Source organism: Camelus ferus, chromosome 12 (assembly GCF_009834535.1).
Source record: "Camelus ferus isolate YT-003-E chromosome 12, BCGSAC_Cfer_1.0, whole genome shotgun sequence".
NCBI classification, from domain to species: Eukaryota; Metazoa; Chordata; class Mammalia; order Artiodactyla; family Camelidae; genus Camelus; species Camelus ferus.
In genome coordinates this window covers 58,466,906-58,494,294 of record NC_045707.1, presented here as the reverse complement: position 1 = coordinate 58,494,294, position 27,389 = coordinate 58,466,906, and the positions used below count along the sequence as shown (strand labels likewise).

General features: G+C 39.0%; 1 protein-coding gene across 5 annotated transcripts in view; it reads left to right on the top strand.

Moving 5' to 3' along the window:
* The window catches only part of SYT1 (synaptotagmin 1), a 470,145-nt gene that overhangs the window by 387,495 nt on the left and 55,261 nt on the right, over window positions 1-27,389 (top strand). For all 5 annotated transcript variants that reach the window (XM_032493716.1, XM_014554552.2, XM_032493715.1 and 2 more), the window contains one exon: window positions 4,758-4,875. In XM_032493716.1, the coding sequence (XP_032349607.1) occupies window positions 4,758-4,875 (118 nt within the window). The remainder of the gene's footprint in view (window positions 1-4,757; window positions 4,876-27,389) is intronic.

Below are 27,389 nucleotides of genomic sequence, written 5' to 3'. Positions count from 1 at the left end.
TATCTAGAGAAGAGGGTGGTAGAAACAGGATTTTTGTTTTAATAGGAAGCACTCATACAGTTCATTTTATGTGCCAGGGACTCTTTGAACTACTTTACTTGGCCTTCTATTTTACTATTTATTTTGTTCATTGACTTCACATTCTCTATTGTATCCCGGATTCTAGAACAGTGCGTGGCACACAGGAGATGCCCAATAAAAACGTTTCATGAACAAACAAGTGAAATGCCCGTGCCTCAGTCTGGTGATGTTTCCGTCACTCTGTCCTGCACTCTGCTGTTACTTTCAATAGGCATTTTGACTTCCTACTTTCATCATTCTTAGATCACTTCAGAATATCCACTTTTCTGTTGCTAATTATTATTTCTAGTAGGACTTCAAGTGTATCTCTTAAAATAAAAGTTAAAGATAACTGTGAAAAATCTTGAAGATAATAAATCATAAATAGAAATCTGTCTTTAACTGAATAACATGAGTTTTATGCTTATAGAAGAGTAATGAGTTTAAGCAGTGAGGACTTTGCACACGCGTCCCTGTGCCTAGAACATTCTTGCCCAGTTCTTCACAGGGTTCGCACTGAATACTCCTGTGGAATCGTCCCATCTCAGCTCAGGTACTTCAAGGACACTTCATGTCACCAGCCACCATATACACTAGCTCTGGCTGAAAGGGGGAGCTGGAAGACGCACCCTAAAGCTACATTTATATGGCAGGCACATTCATTTTACAAAGGATGTTTATTTGGGGTGGCTGGAAAAACTGACCCTGATTATTGGGGATAAACATCTCCAAGTCAAGCCTTCGTTCCTTCCTCAGTTCTATCACTAGACCCTGGAAAGGTTTAACCTTCTCTGCTCCCACAGCATCTGTGCCTCATATAGGGTGCAGTTAACACATTATATTGTTATTCTGTTTGAATTTGTCCCTCCACGACACTCTGAACTTCAGGTCACCTTATTCATCGAGGTATCTATGGAACCTAGACTAGAACCTGGAAGAGTCTTTGGTGAAACTCAACCACTGTTCAATAAGAAATAAATGAATAATTGAACGAAGACCAAGTTAATAGATTGTATAGCACCCTCACAAAAAATCAGTATTAAAAGCAGTAACACGGTCTGCTTCGCCTGAACAATTTACTGTACGTTTGTACACAGGCCGGATTCAGTCTTTTTAGCCTGGGTACGTCCACAGCAACACCTCACACTGTGACCATCTGGACCATCAGATGTAAATACCGACTTGGCAGACACTTCAGGGGTAGGAGAGTAGTTATGGGAATAAAATGAATTTGAAAGATACCACCACACAAAGGATATATTTAAGGCCACCCGTTCTGCTATTAAAATTTAAAGCCTGTCATTGTCCTTTCTTACAAATGAATAACATTTTTGCATTTTTGCGTATAGAGAATACGCAAATAGTCTAGATTTTCATTTTGAGAGATTATTGGACTGCCATTTGTCTGTTAGCTCTGAATAGATTCCCAACCTCAGAGAAAAACCTTCTATTCAGAGAACCTCTTGCTAATTTAACACAGAGAAAAATCTTACAATTAACATAAATAGAATATGTCCTTTTAAAATGTCACAGCCTTTAGCCAATTCAGGTACCTTTTTAAAAACTCATTCCAAAGAACTGCATTTCCAACAAGCATGTGAACTTAGCCCCATTTGCGAAGGTCATTAAAGCAAACACCTCTTTTTACACGTGAAATAATGGATGGTGCTATTAAAGTCATCAAGTAAATATTCATTTTAAATCAAGCTTTTCATTTATCCATTGGAGATGACCTCCGTTCCAATAACTATAATGCTTTTCAGAAAGGAAAGGTATTACTGTAGTTGTCTGTTAAGTCATTAATTTGTGTCTACTCTATTCAGCGGCTACTTGAAAAAAAAAATCAGAATTATCAAACTGCTCAGAACAAAGGTGCTTTCTGATTGTCAGCTCCACATTCTAAAAGAGCAGGTTAATTTCTCTGAATCTCACAGCTGGAACTCTCTAACACTAACTGGCAGTTTCCACCCAGTGATCAAGGCTATTGACTGAAATAAATGATACATACAGCTGAAGTTCCTAATAGTAATAAGGCCCCGTCACGAGCTAATCGCAGCAGCAAAAGCACTCATCTGTCAGCTGCAACCCTATAGGATCCTGGAATTATCTTATAAAAACGACACGTCCAGAAATGTTTTCATTTCCAGTTTTAGGAAAGGAGCTACATCTACAGCACTAGACACAAAGAAGGAGCTCCAAATATATTCATTAGTTGACTCGCTGATTAAACTGAGAGACACTTTTGATAGAACACTGGTGTCTGTGCTGTGTACAAAGCAAAAGGTGAGTGAGGTTCTCACTTCAATGCAATCAGCCAGCAGTGATTTATAAGCCCTTATTATGCACCTTATTAAGAAGTGTAAGGTACAACCCCTGTTCTGGAGTTTAGAGTGAAAGGAACTCACCTATATGAAAGAAACAGAAAAAACATCCCTAAGCACCATACTCCTGGCTATAAGGCAATCAGCAGCAGAAATCCACGTGGGCTGGCATCGTAAGGAGGTACTTTATCATTAAAGATTTGGAGCTTGGACTAGGGCTGAATAGTTAGGGGTAATTTGATTAGGCAGAAGGGACTAAAGTCACTCTAGATAAATTTCCTGACTAAGCAAAACTCTACTGGATGGGAGCGAATATAGGTAAGATAACCGAGAGGTAGTCATTGCTCTGGTGACTGCCAGTAATAAGCTCCCCAGAGAGGCGATTGTGGCGAACAGACAGAATCCTGCAAAAAAGAACCCTCCTAATGAGCATTTTTGAACAGCAATTTCATTCATTTCCATTTCTCTTGTCTCCTAAAGTTCAGATGAATTTGTCTGTACTTTGTATTAATTTCTGTGCTACTGACACCCATTCTGTATTTTCAGAGACTGTGAAAAGTAATTTTTTCCACTAGATTCTCCTGATGTGTAAATTAATTCCTAGGGGTGAGTAGGCACTTCAGGTGAATTTAGCACATTAGAAGTAACTCTCTATTATCTACACTAATGGAAGGGAGGTACGACCTGGGTAATTCAAAATGGGAGAATCATCTAAATCTCCATGTATTTACTTTCTGAAAATGTGTGGAAAGTAATAATTCAGGGAAGGACCTTGTCTTCAAGGAGTTTATAGTCATGTGGGGAATTGACATGTGCAATCAGACAAAAAAAGTCCTTAGTAACCTAAGAGACAATGGGTAAGATGCTCTGAGAACTCAAGGAATGAAAGAACCGAGGCTATACACACATGCTGTAATGTTCGGGGGGGTTGTCTGTTTATTTAATGGAGGTATTAGGGATGGAACCCGGGACTCCAAGCATGCGCTCTGCCGCTGAGCTATACCCACCCTTCTATGTGGTAATGTTTTCAATTAAAGTATTACTTTGATTAAGCAGAAAGAGGTACCAGTTCTCACACACACATTGAATATATTACTTCTCACCTATAGATAAATCATGTCATAGGTAGATACCCTTTCCTTTTTCAAAGATGGATTTAATGACTACCCCCACAGGAATCTCCGCAGTGGAGACTCCGGCTAAGTTAGCCAATTTAACACAACATCAAGTTACAGATAAGGCCCAAAACAGTCCTATTAAGAGTTTAACAGGAGAGGACCTGAGGATATGGCTTCTGCAGATAGACTTCTAACATCAGAATGCGGTATGGAGGTCTGACACAACCATTACCTTCTCTGGAATCACTGTTTGGGGGTGAGGGGAAGATACTAAAAAATCAACCCTGATTTGCCATCTATACCCTTCATCCCCATGCCAGAGAGCAATGGAGAGCCTCCGGCATCCAAGAATACAACTCCACACCCTCTTGCTTATAAATATGAATGCAGAAATTTTGCACGTGTTCGATACCATGGTTTTTAGTCATCCTCAAGAGTAAGACACTTAAGGTGGGAGAACACATAGGTCTCTTTTCTGAGAAAGGTACAAGTTCTCTATATAACATCATCATTTTAAATACTTATCAGTTGTTCAGAAATATTCAGGCATAGGACTGGTGGATGTTCTTGGAACTGAAATATGGCACCAATTAAATCATGTGAGGGTTTGAGAAACTTTGCATTACTATGTATTTGGGTTTTAACCTACCACTTAGATTTTTTTTTTTACACATTTTAGGATAAAGAAAAACGCAGTTAGACCTCACTTGAGATGAGTACAACTAAAAGTGAAAAAACTTACACTTTGTTGTATTTCTGCTATTAGTAATTTAGAATTTCTCATCAATAAATAGAATTTAAGTATAACACAAATGCAAGTCTTCTATTCAAAAATCTAAATACCAAGTATTAGACATAACCCTATTTTGAAATGTTAAAAAAAAAATTAAGTAGGTTGATTCTACCCAAAGAATGTTAGGTTCTTTTCAAAGCTATTTAATCAAGTTACGAATTTTTGCCAGGAGTTTGGCAGTACTATTCAGAATGCAGTCTCTAAAAATGTCATCTTGGTCTCATCTCCTGAACCATTGAATTATGGATATGTTTTGATGAATGTTGAAGTATAAATGAGCTATTTAAAAACTGAAATGGGTTCCAACCACTCCTGATACCTTAGTGAACGCACGACTACTGGTTAATGCCAAGAGTTTTCAGTCTAATTGTCATAGTCCTCCTCCCTGAGTTTACAATGTATATGTACAAACTACAGTCACTTTTGTTTGGAAAATGACTTACACTTTCTTATTGGTTTTCATAGCAAGAGAAACTGGGCGATATCTGCTTCTCCCTTCGCTATGTACCTACTGCTGGCAAGTTGACTGTTGTCATTCTGGAGGCAAAGAACCTGAAGAAGATGGATGTGGGCGGCTTATCTGGTAAGTCTGTGATGCTCATTGTGTGTGTGGTGTTTTTAAATGCTGTTTCATCCTTGACACCGAAGGCGTAGCACACATGCCACGACTCCCCGCTCCTTAACTGATCACAGTTCTCTTTCCTACGGAGCCTGGAAGCAGTCTCAGGATTCATCCCACCACAGAGCCCCGGGAAGCCAGTCTCAGTTTATTGGAATTGGCATAGAAGATGTAACCTATTTGCCTCCTTCATAGCCAAAGTATCAATTGTCAGTCCTACACCACTGAAAGCTGAATGTTTTTGCTGCTCTTTTGAAAGGCAATTCTTATGACCACTTGTAATTTTGTCGTGGGTTGTTTTTTGGTTTTTCTTTTTTTCAAAATTTATGATATGAAAGATAGTTTTTATCTGAGATTTATTAGGTAAATACTTATAAAGAATTACATATTAGGCAAATGTATCAAATATAGCCTAACAGTTTTTAACAACGGTGTTTCATTGAACAGTCAGCATTTCAAATATATGTGAACAGTAACACCTGGTGGAGAGGGAATCCTCATGGTAATGCTTTTTTTTTTTTTTTTTTTTTTTACAGCTTATATTGGGGATGGGGGAGACTTTGGGATTTGAAGTTCTCTAGAACCCAATTTTAGGTTTTTTTTTTAAAAAAAAAAAAAAAAAAGCAAAGTATACTCTTGCTCAAAAGCAGTCAGCACAAGAACTTGTCATCTCCATAGCTGAGCCCAGTTTTTATTTTCTTCTCTGTGTGATCAAATCAGTTCTGTTTTTGCTTTTCTAATAAATCACTCAAGTGTGAGAAATGTTCTTGCTATGTCACAGGGTCACCCTAAATAGTGTCTAGCTGTCACTGTGGTGGTGGAGTTAGAACCAACATTACTGGGTATTCAGTGATCTCTCTAATAAAAATGTTGCAGATTTCCAAAGCCACTCTAATGCATCATGGCGATTTTATATTCTGAAGCCTAACAGCTAAAAAACGCTACAGCTACATTTCCACTTCCTGAACCACTAATTTGCCATCCAGATTCTCCCGGTGCCCAAGTTTATTGCTGTTGATAAGTCAGTCGCCTGGGGAAGCTGCACCACCTCTTTCATGTCACTAAGACCCCACTTTAAAATGCACTGCTTTCACTGCCTAGGAGCCGAACAGAGCAAATTTAAAACAATGGTCAGTTTCTTTCAAAGACCTAGAGTATTTATCGTGCCTAAGGTGCAGAATATATGCATATACATGCACACATGCCTGTAGACATACAGCTTTCCTGGCACTGTCCATGGAAAAAGCCTAGAAAGAAAGACTGACCCAGTAGCAGTGAGCGTCCAGAGAGTCAGATATGGTTTGAAAATACAGTTTCTCACTAAGAGAATCTGGGCCTTACTGGAGAAATGGAAGATTCCAGGTATGGCCCAGGAACTATACAAAACAAGCCCAGAAATCTCATCTTACCAGAAAGCATGGCAACTATGGAAGACTTAAGGGGGTCATGTCACAAGACTTAGGAGCCTCCGTGAAGAGGCTTCTGCTGGCCAAAGATGTGATAATTTGAACATCAATGATGGTAATAAATACCAAGCACTTAAACCTAAAACAACAGAGTATTTAACGTGCAGAGAAATTTTTAGGCACAAGAGCAGTTCACGCCCAGATTTCTGTTTAGTATCCTGAGTGATGACTTCAGACACTTTTGACCTTTCTCCTTCCCTTGGCTCAGCAGCCAGCTCTAATTACAGGGTTCCTCCGTATCCTCTCTCTCCCCGTCCTTTCCAGACTCTCGTGCCAACCATCTCATCACCTGTGCCTAGTGGTCTTCCTCCCAGTTCACCTGATACCCTTCCTCAGAGGTCCAGAAGCAGCTCTCCCATGATGCCAGCTGGAACTTCAGGCTCCCTTATTTGTTCAGTCTTCTCTTCCAAGGTCCCAGAAATGAGTTCCCCTGGTCATAGAAAGAAATTGCAACTACAACTTGTTTGTCACAGTTTGTGCCTCCTGACACTCTGACTTCTCTTCCATCATCCATCTCTCTTGCTGTTTGGTGGCCTCAGAGAGGCTACAGGCATTTTTGAGATTGAGCCCAGGGACGCTGTCCCTGGTAGAACGTATTCACATGGCCTGTACTCGTATCTCTGGGTAGTTTGGTTACTGCTGGGCATCTCAGCGAAGGAAGGACTTCTGGGATGACTCCTGCCACCCAGTGGACTAACTTAGCACTGTGGCCTGAAAGGGGCCAGGCCAGAGGTCACATCTAATTTACTGTTTCTAACTTTATATTCTTGACTCTATTCTTTACTTTTTTCCAAACATCAACCTACATTTACTGAAAATGGCTAGTTAATTGGAACCAAAGTGGGCTGTTTTGCCAGGGTTTACAATTACATTAGCTTCAGGAACGACCCAACCTGGTTTCATCCCTAAATCTGAATTGCCTGGAATGACTTGGCTCAATTGTTAAATATTAAATTAAGGCTATTTAAAGTCTTAATATCCTTAAAGAGTCCTCATCTTAAGGGCTCCCTGCTGCCTGTGAAATTAAGTCATCATCACTGAGGTCTACGTGATATAGATTCTTCCAGACCTCACCATATTTCTGTATTTTAACCAAGGTGACCAAATACTTGTCTCCAAACAGCCTATGTCATTTGCTGCCTCCATTCTTTGGTCAGTTCCTTCCCCTGGAATTCTCTTCCATCCAAAGTCTAGCTAAATCCTATCCATTCTTTGGATCCAGCTCAAGTCTTATTTCCTTCATTCATTGAACAACCATGCATTGCTTCCCTACACTGTGTTAGGCATTGTTTTGAAACTAGGTTCACATCAGTGGACAAAACCACCAAAGAACCCTGCCCCCCTCCAGCTTACCTTGTAGCATGGGGGAAAATGCGACAGGATGCTCAAAAATAAGAAGAGCACAAGGTACGGGAAGAGGTGCTAAGTGCTACAAAGGACGCACAGCAGGGCAGCAGGATAAGGAAGGTTGGGAGGAGTTTTAAATGGGGTGGTCAGAGAAAACCTCGTGAGTAGATGCCATTTCGGCAGCAACCTGGAGGAGGTGAGGAAGTGAGCCATGGGGTGCCTGGAAGAGAGAGCATTTTAGGTGGAGGATTCCATGAAGCCTTTTTTGACATATCCCAGAACAACGAATCTTTTTTTTTTTTTTTTAATGCCAGTAGTTGTTTACACCCTTCAAATATCACTCTTCTCTCACTAGACTGTGCCCTATATTTATGCACCCAAAGTGCCTGCACTGACTGGTAGCACTGAGCAGAGCTGCTGAAGGAATAATGAATTATTTACAAAGGAGCTATGGCCTGGAAAAAACAAGTCTTGCATTTCAAATTTGTTTAACCTATTTACCATTAAAATAACTTTGAGCACTTAGATGGTCTGTCTCAAAGTACGTTGACCTATGTCCGAGGAGACCAAAGTTATATAATGAGATCATTCCAGGTAATTCCAATACCAAACTACATTTGCTGGAAAATGGCTAGTTAACTGGAACCCAAGTGGGGGTTTTTTTGCCAGCATTTAAATCTCAGTCTGCCACTGCCAGCCATTTGACATTGGATAAGTTACCTAGCTTTCTAAGCCTCAGTTGCATTATCTGTGAAGTGGGAGTAATAAGAGACTCTTGTTTATAAGGTTATTGTGAGAAATAAATGAGAGCAGACTAACAAGCTCACTGGATATTACTGTAATTATTTCTATTAGTAATGCTATTGAATCCTAAGCTAAATATGCAAAATGTGAAAGCAGCCAATGGACAGTTTAACCAATTGCTTGATTCAGTGGAAAGAAAAGAAAGTTTGATGGGGTTGGCTGCTCAGTTCAGAGGAAATGGTGCAGTAGACTCATGTTTTGCACAGACCCAATAGTGAATTAAGACAAGGTATGGAATTCAGATGAGGTATGGAATTCATCAACAAAAAAGATTGAAAATAAGAAATGGAAACATTTTAAAAACTAATTTCTTACTACCCTTTAACAGGGTTGGTTTCTTTCTTTTCTACTGTGTTAATTCAAAATGAATTGCCCTAAGATTTTGCCTCTATCATAAACCCAAAAGAGAAAAACATGTGAAACCCAACTCTTACTTTACAGTGACAGTCTTGACTGGACCATCCACATACCTACAGCAGACCCCTGAACTGTCATGCTTCACATTACAACTCTCAAGTACTTGTGAGCAACTGTCAGTGTTTCTGAATCTAGCTATTTGTACTGAAATGTTGAATCTTTCAGGCTTCAAGGCTGTTCTTCAGGAGCAAGTTGATGCAGTAGGAAATGAATAGCTTTTTTGCCCTGTACTTAGAGAAAAAAATCAAGCCTTCTGCCTAGGAACCACACCTTAATATTCATCTGTACATTTGGAGTACATCTCCCTTCAAATAAGAAATGTTTCCTTTTGGTTAAAAGAGAGGGAGGACATGAAAAATGCCTTAGTTCATTCAGGCTGCTATAACAGGATACCGTAACATGGGTGTCTTGTAAAGAGAAAGTTCACACAGCTCTGGAGGCTGTTAAGTCCAAGATCAAGGTGCCAGCAGGCTCACTGTCTGGTGAGAACCTGCTTCCTGGTTCATAGCTGGTGTTTTCTCTGCGTTGTCACACGGTGGAAGGAACAAGGGAGCTCTCTGGAGTCTCTTTTATGAGGTCACTAATTTCATCCATGAGGGCTCCACCCTCAAGACCTAATCACCTCCCAAAGGTCCCACCTCCAAAAGCCATTGCATTAGGGTCTCTGATTCAATGTATGAATTTTTAGGGGAACATTAACATTCAACCTATAGCAAAGAGATCTAAGAAACTGCAAGCATCAAAAAAGTTAAGGATTCCTAAAAGTATGAGGGTATATGTCTTACATTTTCTAGCTGTGTAATTTTTATGTTTGAATTTATACCTGTGTAGACGCTCAAGTCAGAAATAACTAAGTAGCTTCTTCCTACCTCCTTGGCCCCATGACGCACAGATACTCGTTTGTCTTTTTTGTGTGTGTCATCCTAGAAATTTGAGACTTCTGAGTACAGGTTTAATGAGGAGTGTCAAGATTGTAAGTTCAATTTGAGCTTTCTATCACAAATTAAACAAAACTCTGACAGTTTCCCAACAAGTACAGTAACTGTTGAAGCAAAGACACAACTTCTGAATCAGCAAAATGGAAATGATCATAAGCTTTTAAGTTTCTGTATTAAGGAGAAGGTCTGTTTTTCAACTTAAATATGAACATTGTTCTCAACTGTTAAGAAGTCATTATCACACTTTCCTAATTTAGAAAACCTTTTATAACTTGGTTTTTTCATGTGGTCTTCATGATAGACCTGGGAGGTAGTTTCTGAAGGTGATATTCTCAGAAAATTGAAGCTTAGAGACGTAAGTCATCCTGCTCCATGTCTGGCACGGAGAAGGTGGCATTCACTACTGGCAACTGCTTTTGTGAAAACTGACACTCGAAGTCACCTGATTTGTAGACAGGATAGCTGGGACCGAAGTCCAGGTTCTCCAATTCCCCAACATAGAACGTCTCAAAGACCGTTGCATTTCCCTCTTCCCCTGAAGCTAGAACATAATCCTTTTGAAATTTTTCTACGTGTCTGTAGTACTGGGAACCATGGCAAACAGATAAGGATAACAATTTGCAGCACTGCAACTCTGATAGGGTTTGTATTTACCTAAACTGTGAGAACACCAAAAACATGTCAAGCCTTGGCAGGAGGAGAATGCTGGGGAAAGCAGGAAGGACTGAAGTCACATGGACCCGTTCCAGCTGTCTGCTGAAGATCAAGCTGCTGGGCAGGTGGCTACAAGGGGGATCAGATCAAGGACATCCTCAGAGCTGGTTGGACAAAGTGTGGTGGAAAGTGTTCCCCCTTACTTACTGTCTTTTCCCCCATCGCTTTCCACCCCAGGCCCCACCCCTAGTCTTCTTCCTGTCTGTCCCCAGTCCTGTCTTATCGCTATGGAATTTATACAGTGAAAAGCAAAGATTGCGGTCAGAGCAGAGATCCCACAAAGCACCTATGTCTCCAAAATTAAGGGCGATGGAATTCACAAACGATAGCAACTACTCGAGAGGGATGATGGGGGAGACTCATGGAGGGGTACACGGTGGTACAAGAGTCACCATCGCTTTATGAGAGACTGCCTGTGTGCAGATAAGCCCCTGACGCCCAAACCAGGAAGATTCACCTTGCCTTCCTAACCCCGCCAGCCCTACCCCCTCACACATGCCTTTCCTTTCTTCAAGACGCAATTTTCAAAAATTTGTCATGGGTTTTTCCTTCTTATTTCTACTGTCCTAGAAATAGAAGTTGGAAAATAGAGCCAATTCAAAGTGTTGAAGTCATCTAGGAAAGAGCAACTCACCCAACCTTGGGGAACCACTAGATTCCATGCAGAACCCATGAATGAGCACAGGCATCGAGCAGTGTTTATCAAGATGTGATATTCCATCTATATCAGAACCACCCAAAGTTCATGTTAAAATTTAAGATTTCATGGACGACCTCAGACCACACTGTCACTGAGTGTCTACAGGTGGGAACCTGGAAACTGCATTTCAAACATCCCCCCATGTTATTCATATGCATCTTACATTTGAAAACTACACTATATAGAGAATGTACAGTTAGCTGAAGCTAGGGTGGAAATCTTATTGCAATATATAAGCATATTAAGTCAACACATTGTATGCTTTAAACTTAAAATGTTTGTCAATTATATCACAATTTAAAATAAGAAAAAGAAAATGCATTTTAGAGGCTTTAATGCTACATCATAATTTTATCCGAGGTCCAGGTCAGCCAAATTCCAAATCAGAATTTTTAGCAGTGATGTAAATATATCCTTTGCCTTGTATATTGGAATTTCCTTAAATAAGAAGTCCCTTTTTTTTTTTTTAATTAGTTCAGTATCCCCTTCCTTGAAAAATACCTTGCCCACATGTCTAAATTATTGTTTCTTCTTCTTCAGTCTTTTCTGACAGAGGACAAAAGCAGTAGGTGGTGCGGTTAAACATTTATGACCACCACTCTTATCTGCCCTTCCATTGGTATTGAAAGCATGACAGAGAAAACCACCCCAAATCCAATTGATTTGGACTAAAAGACACCAGTCTGGGAGCTGGGCCAACAAATAAAGTGGCAAAAACTTATTTGAGCCAATTAGATAGGGATATGCAAATTAATTGGCCATGCTATCAGGGTCAAGCAATCATATGCAAATAAACTGGCATCTTATTGAGCTAACGAGATCAGAATCTGCATAATAAGTTGGCTGTGATGTCAGAAGCCTTCATCATAATTTTAGGCTTGAATGTTACAATATAAAATTCTGTGATACTTCAAAATGCTTAATTACAGTATTGATAAAAATAGTCTGAATCCCTAAGAGGTGAACAAATTGGTCTGAAAAAGGTAAGAAGGATCTTTAAGCTGGATCATCCTACCATGTGAGACCCAGCCAGTTAGGACTGAAGGACTAAAGTGGTTTTAATGAAACATGAAGAGCAGATGTGGGGTGGGGGCTAGATCTGAAATTAAAAGAAGTGAGGGACAGGCTGAAATGTCTTACTGCAGAACAGCACAAAAACTCCTCAGTAAGTCTATCATACAACAAGCGTCATTTGAATACCCAGTCAGTGCACTCTGCTAGCCCTTGGCTCTCCAAGTAAAAATGACAGCAGACACTCTCATAGCACAATGTGAGCCAGACACCATCCTGACATGTGTAAACCTAAGCTTTCCATATGTTAACTGATGTAATCTGCATTTACAACTCTATGAGGTAAATACTACTTTTAATCCTATTTTATTGGTGAAATGGAAGCACACAGAGGTAAACATCTTTCCCCACATCACAGAATTAGTATTTGGCAGATTCACGATTTCAACCCAAGCAGTCTTCAGACTCCACGGGTAAAACATGATTTCCAAGTGCTTATCCTTTCTCACCCGGTTCAACCTGGACAACAGATGGCCAGCTACACGTTATAGCCTGAGAGATGGCCAAAAGTTCTACCTGATTGCAGAATGCCCTCATGCCCCAACTAAAATTCGATCATGGAAGCCAAACTAATATAAATTAGTTGGTTGACTGTTCAATTAGTTTTGGGTCATTTAAATAGCAAAGACAGTAACAACAAGTTCAGAAGATCAGACATCAAAGATTAATACATTTCCAGGCTGAAAGGATCTTGTCAGTTTTTCAATGTACAGATTGAAATGTTATTTTAATGATTGATTCTTAACACACAGAAGAAGATGAGATGCCAAACACAGCAGTTTCAGCTGTATCAGTGGTAGAGGAATAGGGGGATTGCAAGGACGCTATGGAAGAACGTCCAAGTCTAAGGGATTCTAGTGCCTATTAGGTGATAGAGAAAGACTGAAGAAAAAATTTGCCTGCTACTCGAATTATCAAGGGCTGATTCTGGAAGGCAGTATGTGATATTATGGAGCTGGGGGCGGGGGGAGCAATATGATGTAATAGTACAAAGGCTTACTACCCCTATGAAGTGCTACGGGACTCTGCAGGCCAATATTATGTTTAAATAATAAAACTGAAGAGATCTGAATTGAAACAACAGGAAAACAGAGCTGAGCTGAAAACTGTTAACAAGAGATCCAGAAACAGAAGACAGAAACAGAAATAGTTCCAAAGAGGTCTGTGAATTTTTACCAGTTACCTTGAAACTCCCAATTTTGAAGGTAACATGCATGTTTGCAGCCACTGAAATTCCAAGCTTAGTAAGTCAAAAGAATTTTGCCAGGCTCAGTGAGCCAGCATGCGGTAGATGAGCTTCAGTGCGGGCAAGTTTAGAAATAATACATTGAAAGGGAAAAAAAGAAAGCTATTTTTTAAGTTAGAGTGTGAAATAATAGGGTTAATTATAAACCAAGAAAAGTCACATAGAAACCATCCATTGAAGACATTCAAGTGGGTCACTACAACCAAAGAGGCTTGGTGTTGTCATGGAAGATTGTAAGAATTCAGTATAAATTCAAGAGGGAAAAAATGTCCTACCTTTGTCCCGGACTGAAACTCACCTACCTTAGGAAAGATCTAGTGGGGTTAGAGGACCACAGAGGCAGCTAAACAGGGATGAAGGAGCTGTGTGTGAGGACAGGCTAAGAATACTGGGACTTTGTAGTCTGGAAAACAAAGGCTGAGCTGAGATCTGATTAAAGTCAGAAAATCATGAAATGCAGAGCTGGAGTGATACCTCACTGTTTATCACATCTCACAATGCTGGAGTTAGGAAGTGACTTTGAAGATTGAAGGAGAATAGATAAAAGGGAGGGCCGTTGAGAACAAGCTCAAAGGCACCTTTCTACTCTAAAATTCTTCATCAAATTTTCTTTGCTACTTTACAGTTGGGTAGTAAAAAAAAAACTTGTTCCTCTAGGAGATGGAACAAATGGCGATCCATGTATGGGTCTGCTTTGAGTTACAGACTTAAAAGGAGACATGTTCACACTTTGACTTTGTCTTGTCCTGTCAGACCTCATGCTTTTCCATGGGTCACCGTCAGAAACAGGCCCCACAGCTGCATAGCTCACTAATTCAACCCAGAACGCCTACATTCGCATCTTCGAGTTTCCAGTCTATCATATGCTCTCTATTCAGCACACAGGAAAGGAAGAAGGCAGGTCAGATTTTCTCATAGGTAATTGCATTGGCAGGATTCAAGCCCCCCAGTAGTCCTGATTTTAAAACTATTTCATGGGCTTTGAGAGTTTATTATCTGTATTATCTGTCTTTGACAGAGTTTTTAAATAAAGCTATTAAAAACGTATGTCCTGCCATTTTTTCACTTCCTTTTATGAAGCTACAATTTCCCATTAGGCCTACAACAGATAAGCGACAAAAGTGAAAATACTATTGAGTTTGAAACACAGCAACGATGCTCAGAGAACTAGAAACAACAAAAACAATCTTTTTAAAAAAAATTGCACTCGACTATAGTGCCCTCCACTTCCAAAAGGATATACTGTTTGTATTTTGTCCCTTAATCCCTTATTTTCCTGATGTCTGCTATAAATTTATCATCCTTTTTCCTTCTTCATCATCTTGTTTTGTATCTTGAGCTACCTTGAGAACAGAGATGGTGTCTATGTAGGTTTGCCTTCTCAGAAGCGAGAGCATTTATGTTAGGGGAACATACCTCAACATGCCCTGCCTGGACAACCAGTTACAGATTCTAAGATTTTGGCAATCTAACCAGTGATTTTGCCTTCCTCTTCCAACGGATCTGACTTAACTCTCTATATTTAATGAAATTCTTCTGGCATCATATAATACTAATCTTATTATAACAGACATAGCAGGGAGAGGTCATAGCTCAAGCAGTAGAGCACATGCTTAGCATACACGAAGTCCTGGGTTCAATCCCCAGTACCTCCTCTAAAAATAAATAAATCTAATTACCTCCTTCCCACTAAAAAAAAAAAAAAAAAAAAAAAAAAAAAGACATAGCAACTAAGAAATAAGATCAGAAATGTGAAAGAGAATTCTTGAAATTGATTTTTAACTGTTTTCAAATTTTTCTTCTTTAATCCCCCAGTCACTTAAAAAAAAAAAAGTGGAACTTACTATTTCCCTGAGATAAAGGAAAAGGGTAACTCAGAAATGCACATTTTACTACAATTATTCCTCAGTGAGAGTCATAAAGACATCTTCCAGAAAAAGAAGTAAAGGCAAAAATGGTCCCCTGGTCACAGCTTCAGCCCAACACGAACAGCCAAGGCAATGACTCAGCGTCTTATTTGCTCCCTGCTTTACAGACTAACTCCTTACATAAGAAAGGCAAGAGCCTCAGCATCCGGTTGCCTATTTGAATTACTAATGGCCTAACCTTTGCTTCTCATCATTCTCCATGGTCCCTGGAAAAATAGAAGACTTTCTCTATTTTTTTTTTCTTCTACAAATAAATGATTTCAAGTGTTTGTCTAGGAAGTTAACTTTTTAACTTGAAAAATATGAGACAATCACATTATTTCCTCTCCTTGAAAGATATAAAACTGCTTTCACGCACAAGGAAAGCAACATGGTTGACTGACTTAGGAAATTCTAGACTTCAAACTACTGATTTCAGCCAGTATTATAATAGTGTCATTAATTGTCCCCTGTGAACCAGAAAGAGCAGAACGCATACTTAGTGCAGTGCACTTACAGAGCCGACACACACGTAGGGAACTGCGAGGGGTTACAGCTGTCTACAGTCCTACCGCTGCCACTTGTTCACGGTATTATGGACTTTCATATCCTAATTAAGGAAACAAATGCTTTCACCAATAGCCCTGTTACAGTGTTACCCTAAATTTTTAGTTTTCAAATTATAAAGAACCTTAATAAAATCAAAATAACCTATCTCAGTACTAATTTAAAATGGAAGGTAAAAAAAATTTAGTCCCCAAACCAGTCCCTTACCTCCTCCTCATTCAGAGATAGTTAATTGTCTCAAGGAAACAATTTGCAATTTCATATCCAGATTTTCTATTTGGATTTGTATAAATTATATGCCCATCTAATACATATGCATTTTATGGAAATGAGATCCTATCAAACACATTACTCTAGTATTTTTTCACCCAGCCATATATAATAGAGGTCCTTCCAGGCCAGTATGTGTAGATGTGTCATTACTTCTACTTCCTTTTGTTTGGACGTACCGCAATTATTTAGTAATACCCTTATAAATGTAACTGTGAGGAAAACTATAACTTCTCTAAAGGACTTAAAGCAAGACCTAGATTAACAGAATGTTATCCTGGACAGAAATATAAATATAGTAAAGATGTCAGTTCCTCCCAAATTAATATTAAATGCCATTAACAGATTGGAAGAAAGCAAAAAAAGGCATTACTACCCCCATAAGACCAAGAGTTCCTACCTATCAAGAAGACAAACACAATGGAGGAAGTTCCTATTTTTTTTTTTTAATATTTCTAAAATTTTCTTGCTGCTTTTACTACTGGCTCCTGTTGCTGAAAGATAAAATGTTACATTTATACAGTCTCATCGTGCCTCTAAATAAGAAAGGATTTTAAAGTCAGATGCAATTACCCTTAGTTCAGAACCTAAAAATGTGTTGCTTAAAAAGACAACCTTGATTGATTGCAAAGAGTACAAAAAAAAAAATCACATCATTAGTTTGTAGATTCAGATTTTCATCAGCTCTGTTTGCAGGAGTTTGAATCCATTAACACACTAAATCTAGCAGCACTGCTTTGATAGCAGGTTGAGGGTATCTGTGACAGTCACTAAAAGTCAAAGTAAAAATACATACCTTTACCAAAGTCAGAACCAACATTTAAGAGAATTTCTCAATTTCTAGATTTTATAAAGCGACTTCAACATTGGAAAGCTGCTTATATGAAAAGTTGCCAGTTCAAGGTGTACATATCCAGAAAATGCCCTTGAATGCTATGGTATCTCCTTCACATGCAGTGAAAACACCATGACTGAAACTAGCCTGAAGAGCTGTGTTATATGTCCGGGGGGCTTCAGTTTACTGGAATTAGAAACCTATTTTAATCTTAACTAGAAGGCGTGCTCATGTTTGATATAAGAATTTCACTGAAAATTTAAAAAAAGAGTTCAGTGGCAGAGATTTTCAAAAAGGCAACGAGTGCTTATGAATTATGCAAGTCTGAACTTTCATTTTAATAACTTCATTAAAATATAAAACCTTAAAAGCCTCCCGACAGGAATTTAACTCTGTAGGAATGCTTTATCCCATGCCCTGACCTTGCCAAGAGCCAAGCCTTAGGCGTGATTTAACGCTTATTACAGGGCAAAGCCTACTAATAAAGACCTATCTGCAAATACCAGCATCTGTCCTTGCCTCCTTGGCCTCCAGTGCAGTTGCAGCTCAGCCGTAAACAGACCCTCTCCTGAGAGACAGCAGGATGCAGCGGGAGAGAACAGCACTGGAAAACCTGGATCTGAAGCCCTGAACCTTTCTGATCCTGTCCATTTAGACCTTTGGGGTATTAACATTGGTACATGAGCGAATGAAGCAATGGAAGGTGGAAACTCCTAACCAGCATTTATATAGTGTTGTCAATGTATTTCTAAGCCAGAGATGATTACTGGTTAACACTCTTTCTCACCATCTCCTGGCTCCTAGAAATTTGGTCCCATATGGCTAATACTGGGTGTGTGTTTGAAGAATACACCCTCATTATTTGGATGGCAGTCATCGCTGAGACTAACCACTTCCGAGGAGAAAATCCAAAGGCTGGAAGACTCTGCTCCCCACTCCTCTTAAGATTTGGCCACAAGACCTAGCCTATTTTATGAGAAATATGCTACTGGTCTTATTTCTTAAGTATATATTTCTACCTCTTTCAACTTTTTAAGTTATTCGAATTTTCAGAGATACTAGAATTCTCTTTCAAGTGGTTCTTTATGATAACAGTTCCAAGATAAACACAGCTAATTGGGCCAACAAATAGGAATAAGGAATAGAGCGCCTCTGTCATCCTAATTATCAAGTTAATGCCTGGTTGCTGGACAAACTCTCTGAAATGAAACACAAGATGGAACCCACTGTTGCTTTGGCAATTTGACTACAAGTGGCAGGACTTGGTCCCAAAGTAACCCCAGCTTATCTTTCCAAACAGTGGTGTCCCAGCTAATGAACACCTTTAGATACAACTGGATACACTGTGAGTCAGCCTCTGTTGCCCATTGCTGGTACATAATAATTGAATGGTCAAGGTTCCAGCTTTCACTTAGCTCTACAAATTCTCAGGTCAGAAGTGAAAGAAGTGCCCATGTGAACTCAGTTAAAATACTTACTAAGATACTAGGTAAGAAATGTGAACACTTGTGTCCTACAGCAGAGACAGTTCCTCTGTGCCACTCTGATTTGTTCCTTAACTCATTATTAAATTTGCCCCCATCAGTAATGCTGAACTGTGCCTCTCTCCAACTTGGGTCAGCCAGCCTGACCCAAGGTGAAACCACTTGCCTAGGAAACATTTTCTGTGGAGCTATGAACCCGAAGACCATCTATATCCCAGGGATAAAGGTGTCAGAGCTTCACAGGATGCTAAGGCAGCTGTCAACAGGAGACTAGGAGGTACATTCCAGCCTGCTCCTCACATTTAAAAACAATCTGTTCACAAACCTATTGCAATCAGGGGTGCTTTTATTTCTTTAAATCAAGATACCTTTAGTATTCCTGGAGAAATATACAACACAATAGAATTAAAGTATTATGTAACTTTAGCCCAAAGCTAATCAGAAAGATGCTATCCACCAGCCAAATTAGACACACCAGATTTTTATACAGAGATTTACCTTTTAAATCAACTTACCCACGCTATTATAGCATATAGATTTTAATTCTTATAACTACCACTTGGAACTTTTTAACCTGGTCTAACCACCTTTACTGCTGTAAAAGGAACTCGTTATTAAAGCTACTAGAACCTAATATTTGCTTACAAGCCAGATACAGGAGTGGGACCGTTTTTCATCTTGGGTAGGTCAATGAGCAAAAAGACTTTTTATTTCTGCTTGACTGCTGTTGGTATGAGTTGTTCTTGTCATTGCCTCCCTAGCTTTCCATTTAAATTTCAAAATGATTTAACCTGAAATGTAGAACAGCAGTGAAATCTTATTACCAGCTGGGATTATTCATTTCAAAGATGAGACTGGCCACTGAGCTCTGATACTCTTCACTGAGAAGTCTGGAATACTGCATTCGCTTCCAGAAACACACTGAAGAGGAGAGACATTAACTTTCTGAAGCAAATCCAGAGGGAAACCAGGGTCACGCAGAGGGCAGATCCAGTCTGTTCTACTGAGGAGCTGTTCAAGGACTTGGAGATGCTCAAGCTACGAAGAACAGATCTAGAGAGGACAGGATGACTGCCTGCATATACGTGGGGAAAGAATTCAGCTTACTCTTGTTAATTCTAAAGGTGTCAAGTACGATCAGTGGGTCTCAGCAGTGGAGACCCCTACGTGGTTCTTTCAATTTCAGCACCTAAGCAAAAGGCTAGAGGCAAGCTTAGCAGAAACACAGGGTCAGAAATGGTGCCCTACTCACCACCGCAGGTAGGGGGCTAACCTGTTAAATCCCTCCAATCTCCTAAAACTGTCGCATTCTAGGTGGGAGCGAAAGCTCTAAATGATCACGCTCGGCCTGAAGCTAATATTAGCACATGGCAGAGCCTATCGATTGAAGACAAGTTTATCCCCACAAAGGGCCAGTATTTTTCCCTTAAAAAAATGGACGACCACTGATGATGATAGCTGTAATCTGGTGCTGCTCTGGGTTTCCTTTAATCCTAATCTCATGAGGTCAAGATTATCTCCATATGCAAATGAGGAAACTAAGGCTTAAACATTAAGAGACGTGTTCAAGGTCACAGAGTGAATGAATGGCGGTCCCGGCTCCTCACTCCAGCTGGGTCTGTTACCTAAGCCGGTCTGCTTACCCACTGCATTCCACTGTCTAGACTGTGCACGCTGTCATTTCAATTGGCCATAATCCCCAAACCATAGAAACCTCAACCCTAAAAGATAATAAATGCTTCTGAGCTGCAAAATGATCAGTTGACTCACAATTAATACCCTTATAGATTATTTTGACAGAGTAACATTACCCAACTGTGCCTGCGGATGCCAACACATGCAAATGCCTGTGACTTCATAGATAAACAGCCAATGCCCTAATGAGCAAAAAAAAAAAAAATGCTCTTTATTCTTTTTTTTTTTTCATGTTTCTTAATTCTGCTGGAAAATAATGTCCAGAAGGAATTTATGTTTTCTCCAACAACTGAAAAAAGAGAGAGGTGGTGGGGAGAGAGAGAGAGGAAGGTTAGTGTTTACAAGTTTACATAATGCAAAAAAGAGCAGCTATGAAACAGCGAGCTGTGACTTCCCAGTGGGAAGCCAATCACAGGCAGCCAGCGAGTTTCTGGGCAGTTTTAATTTCCTTTCATCATTTCAGAAGTCATGCCCCAGAGGTATGAGCTAAAAAGCTTCCTGTCATCTTGCCTTTCTTTTTTGCCCCTCCTCTGTCAGTTGGGCACAAAGTAGCAAAAAACAAACCCACTGACCTGGGTAGAACCAATTAAATATTTGCTTCTCCAGGAAACTTCCCGTTATCTTAGCCCCATCGTCATTTTCCCTCGTCTTTATACTGTCCACATATTTCACTTCATCACAGGTTTGTCTTCCTTTGATTGTGTCCCGTAAATGCCTTTCCTCATTCATGAGACTGAACTCTTTCATCATCAGGGTTGCCAGGCACCCTATTTGTCCCTCTTTCTGTGTCCCCAGGGCACAGTGGAGTTACCCGTTCCCATGGTTTATCACACTCTGTAGGTACCTGTGGCTCTTCCTAAATTCTTTTTGCCAGAGACCCGACTTAATTCATTTTGCGTGGCCATCATCTAGCTTTGCCTAAAGCAGGGCCCGTAAAGGTTGAAATAAAAATGAAAATGCAGATATTTCATTTTATCCCCTTCCACCATGTTGAGCTTATAGTATGAACTGAACTGAGTCAGAAGTTAAGTTGAACGGAACTGAGTACATTAAGACATTATGTCACAATGGAATTATCCAGATTACACTTACAGACAAATTGATTAGCACGGCTCAATTATGATGCTGTGTGATTGTAACAACGATACTCCCAGGATTACCGATTATGTTCCCAGAGAAAGGACAGTATCTTTAGGCATAATACTGTAGTTAGTTCTTTAACCTAAAGCCGGCATGGTAGACACAGTCTAAATCAGTGTCTATTTCAAGACTGGCTAGGAAATGTAGAACAAACCTCTGGAAGGTTGTCAGTATGTCTGAAAAAGCAAATGATGTATAAAGTAACATGAACTGACGTTCAAGAATTGCAGATACTAACTACTCTATATAAAATACATAAACAACATGTTTATACCATAGCACACAGGGAACTATGTTCAGTATCTTGTAATAACCTTTTCACTATAGATAAAGAATCTGAAAATAAATATATGTACGTATATGTATGACTGAAACATGCTGTACACCAGAAATTGATGCAACATTGTAAACTGACTATACCTCAATTTTTAAAAAAGTAAAGAAAGTAACATGAACTAACACCATACTAGGTTAGACAGCAGGAGGATCCCCCAAACAAGTGGGTCTTAAATTTCAATCGCCAGGCTAAATCCCCTTCTTGGTCCAAGGTTTGCCATCATCCTATAAAGTGAGAAATCCCCCTCACCATCATGTCCTCACCTCCCTCCTCTTTGCTCATTATCTCTGGCTTCTTAAAAACAAAACAAAACAAAACAAACAAACAAAAAAAAAAAAAACCCAGTCATTCAGCACTTCAGTCACCATCTGGGCAAAGTGCTACACTGGGCTCTTGAGACTCAGTCAATTAGATGGACGTGATCCATCCACCTATGGAGCCTATGGTCTCAGAAAGAATAACAAACAACTAAAAAAAATTTTTTAAAGCCTGCATTAAAAAAAAATTAACAGGATATGAAATTAAAGATTTCCCTCACCCAATGGATGTAGACTGATTTAGGAGTTATAGGTCATTTTTCTCAAAATTATCTCTTTTCCAAATAATTATTTGTAAGCCAGATAAACACTGTGAAATCCAAAGAGGATGGGGCTGAAGGGAGCTATCCCTTCTTTATAATCAAAGCTTAACCAGTTGTCTAATGATGAGATCAGAGATCTTCAAATTTTGATGATGTTCACCTAACACTTTGAGAACATTCTCATTTATATGGTTACTTGTAGTTTTATCAATGTTGTACATTTAAGATTGTAGTAATATAAAATGGACATTATATACTTATTTACAAGTAAAACAATTTAAAGGCTAAAGCAAAAATAAAATACGCATTTTATAATTGTTTTATATATCAACAAAAATGTTATTCTCCCTTTAAATTTTATTAATATTACTATTATGTTAGTAAATATGCCTTATTCTGTTTGAAGATACAGTTTTAACTTAGTGACATAGCCATTCACAAATATCAGATTCCATCTATTTCACTTCGTTTTTGACAAGAGCCTCCTATCTGAAAAGACATCTCACAAAGGCACAATACTCTTAATATTTAGTAGGGGCTTGGTTTGAGATTCATAGTAAATACAAGTCAGTAAATCACATTGACTGAGGTTTCTGATGTTTTTAAAAAGATATTCAGCCATCTCCAACCTAAAGTAGGTCATTTTTACATCCAATAAGATAAAATATACAAACTCCTAAGACTATTTAAATCATACGGACTACAAAGCACAATCTTCAGTTTCTCTCCTCTTTCCATTTTCCAAGATGTCACATCTGCCTCTTGAAATCTAATCCCATTTACACAATAGAGTTGCTTTTGAAAATTCAGACGTTGACCTTATTACCACTGTTGTATAAACAACTTAGTCTCCCTCTCTCCCTTACAGATTTGCAATCCTTTGAGTGATTATAAATTGAAAATATCCAGGATGCTAAAGTGATACACAATTTACTCAAAACACCAAATCTGTTACTTAGAAAAACCCCATCATTTTCTAAAGCATGCTTATAATTACACTCTAACACCTATTTCGTCGTCATCACTCTGGTCTTGAATGAAATTAAACAGAAGATAGTGTATGTGAGAAAAGTTTAATTATAATTCTGAAAATGAGTTCTTTCCAAGAAAATTCTATTCAAATGTGATGAGATCCTTCAGATTTTATAAATTTGCAGGTACTAACTTGTTAACCCAAATAAATGGGGAGATATATATTCATTCAGTGCCACAAGTATGTATTCTATGAATACATGTGTATTGTGTATTCCATGATATATATTCTGGATTTTATCTGAAATCTTAAGGATAACTTAGCATCTTAACGAAATATATACAATATACACAAGATTTAAACACCTGACTATTCAAGGAGGCACATAGTGAGTACACAAAAATAGCTGTTGAATCAACCAAGAGCAAATCTAATTCAGTGTGTGTTGCCCTTTCCTCTTTCTTCCCTACTGATTTTATTTGCATTCAAAAAGTGTAGCACATCTACTATGTGTTGGCCGTTCTGGAGGCTAAGGATATAGCAGTAAATAGAATAGTCAGTTCTCTCTCATAAGGCTGATATTCTAGAAGGGAAGAAAAATACTAAGCAAGATGGGTGAGTAAGATACAAAGTGTGCTAGATTCTAAGTGTTTAGGAGGAAAATGAAGCAGGGACTGTTTATGAAAAGTAGTCAGATTCTGAGTATATCCTGAAGGAAGAACCAAGAGGATTTGCTTGACTCTGGAAGAGTAAGAAGCCAAGGATGAGTGCATAGATTTTGTCCTGAGCAACTGGAAGAGTGGGGTTGCTGAACACTGGGATGGGGAAATCTGCAACAGGTGCACGTTCAGGGAAAATGAACGGTACGGGCTTCCTTTAGAACAGGTTCAATTTATGGTACCAATTGGAAAAACAAATGGAGAGAGCTAGAATGAAGTTAATCAAAGTTAGAACTTCTTTAACTTTGAAGCCTGCCATGGAAATGTGCCTTTCTTCATCTCAATCACGATGAATTGCTCCTATGTGTCTATCATGTCAAGAACATTTCCAAGTTATTGGCTTAGAGTCTCCTTCTCACTTCCTCTTCATATAATCTCACTCTTAAAGCCACTGATTATATAAAACACAAGCCATTAGGCATGAAGTTACCTTCATCTTCACATTTAATCCTCATCCTAGATTTGATTTGCATTCTTTCCTTATGCCAAACAGCATCCTGAAAATACTTGTCTCTCTGATAACCAAACTCAAATTTCCCTTCTGCTATATATATTTTCCTCAGTAACTGGAAGATGCTCAAGGCTTAATTCCTTTATGAAATCCTTCCAATCCAACCCCAGTTTGCCTGTCTCCAGGACAGATCTAGAAATCTTCAGAAAGATCACAAGTATGGCCCAGCTTCAAGAAACTTCTATTGTTGCTTTATAATCTTTGATACATAAATACCAACTCTTAACACTCCAAAGAGAAATAGTCCATTGGAAACTAATTTTTTAGTTCTTCTAACTACTCAAGAGGCTGGATTATATATAGCCTATTGATAAGTCAATTTATAGAAATGTATTTGTAAAGAAAATAATTGCTTTTAAAGAATTAATTGAGGAGAGTTTAGTTTAATAAAGCTTGAGGCACTGAAAGCAAACCGGGGTCCTCTTGACTTGGCAATGATTTTCATACCACTCTGATTAAAGAACCACTTGTGAAGGTCAAAAGCATAATTTACTAACCCCATTGAATATAAAAATTAATAAAAAAAAAACATGACCCACAGTTGGGCAGACGTTTTTGATGAAAAGCTACCATTAAATCATAAACTCATGCCAAGAACAAAAATACAAAGATTGGAGTCCGGATCAGCAGTGATTAACCGAAGGAACATGCTGGAATGCCCACACGGACGCAAACTAAGGACCCCACCTGGGGAAGCACCAAATATCACAACTAAAAATGATCATTAGATGAATTTACAACTCAAATAGGGAAAGCTCTTACATCAATTACCTGCATAAAGAGCCTAGGAAATTTGTGGAAGTTACAAGAGTGACTTCTTAGGAGAGAACAAAAATGAGTATATGTTTGAAAAACAGGGCTTGGGTGAAAATGTTTCTGTTCAAAATGGGGCTGGGAATTGGCGATCTGTTACCTTCTACATCCTTCCATGGTAATTTTCTCCTGAGATAAGAAATGCATTTAATTTAGTGTTATTTTCATATTTATGACCATTTACAACCTCAATTTCAGCTCTAAGATTATGGTTTGGTAAATGGTCCTCAGACTCAGTAAGTGTATCAGCAGAGAATTTTTTTTAGCAAGTTAATCAAAATGCAGGCAAGACAATGGGATATGCTTGAAATAACAAATCACTTGATTACTTAATTAAGTTAGCAAGAGTGCCACGCGATGAAACCCTGTCATTTTTTAAAACTTCTGTTGAGAATATTCTGGGGAATGACATGTACATTCTCAAAGAATAAAGAAAATTGGCCTTTTGAACGTTACCAAAGGGAGCCAGCTGTGTACCATTACAAGGAGTCCGTAGAGGACCCTGAAAATACTTCAGGGTTTTGTTAATTATCTTAAAATCTCAAAGAGCACTCTAAGCTACGTAATATATTAAAGCTTCCTGGTGTTTTTATGGAAAGTCCTAGTTGGCCCAAGCTCTTGGATTGGTTGAGCTCTTTCATTCTAAGCTCAGTATCAAACCCCTGGAAAGCTGTGATTTCAAAGAAACCTCTCTGTTGTGTCTTTTGCCTTAGTATAGTAGTCATAGACACGTCTGTATACTGAATCATCAGCTCGTAGAACTCCATCTTTGGCAAACAGATTTACTGAGAGAATACTAAAATGACCCAAAGGAAATATAACGATTTAAAAAAAAAAGCTATCATTGAAGCCCACTGGCTGTGCTTAATACTTTATATGCAGTACAGCATCTTACCATCACAACAAACCTGAGACAGGTATTTTTCACCCCATTGAGAAGATACCTTAATTAACTCGCCAAATTCACTCCAGAGAGTGAAACAACTGAACAAGTCATCCAAACCTCGCCTTCTAACTCTACCTGGATTATGTTTCCTGATTTGTGAATCTAAAAGCCCTTTCTAGAAACAGTCTGACTTCTTTGGAAAAACTTCTTTGACCTATTATTATACTTTAATTTTCATAGCAGATGGAATCCTTCAAAGTATGATTTTAGCTCTAATCTTGGCCTCTCTCTTAACGCTCCTTCTACTTCCCCTAAAATAGAGGCTGTAACAGCACATGTCACGTAGAGCTTTTGAGAAAATTTTTAACAGCGAGAACTAATTAGCATGCTCTAAAATACAGGATAGGGCTGGGAGTTGAGAGAGACTCTTTGGAGAGAGACAGTTTGAAATGTGCGTGTGTATTCACACTGATACCTTATTGCATCAGCCAGTATCTGACACTCCTCTGTCTGCACCTGAGATCAAGCAAGAGCTTTCCTAAAAGTGAAGGGAGTTTGCTTAGCAGAACTAGAAGCTTCCCTTGCCTTTCCCCAAGTGAAACTTTGCCAAAAGTTTGGGGGTTTTTTGTTATCTCCTGGCAACGCCTACTTGTGCCTTTTTCCTTCCTGAAATCCCCAAATTTCCTGGACCTGCTTAAGCAATCCCATGTGCAGGATGTGAAAGTTAAGTAGAGGAGTATAGTGTGTGTGTCCCAGAACGCCAGCCCCACAAGAAGGGGATAAGCACCGATGTATAATACCACGTGGGCTGATGGAGCACTGGTACTGCTGCCTGCCCCAGAGCTTACCGTGTGCCTCTCGTGCACTCGACACTCGACAATCTTTGCCCCATGTAATTCCTATGACAGTTCTAGAGCATACATACTATCATTATCAACATTTTGCAGTTGAGATAACTGTGGCTTAGAAACCTAGCTCATCTAAAGTCTGTGCCCTTAGCTGCCGCACCATACCTTCCCAGGATTTCATAGTTTTTAATCTCTTTAAAAATGGAAGAT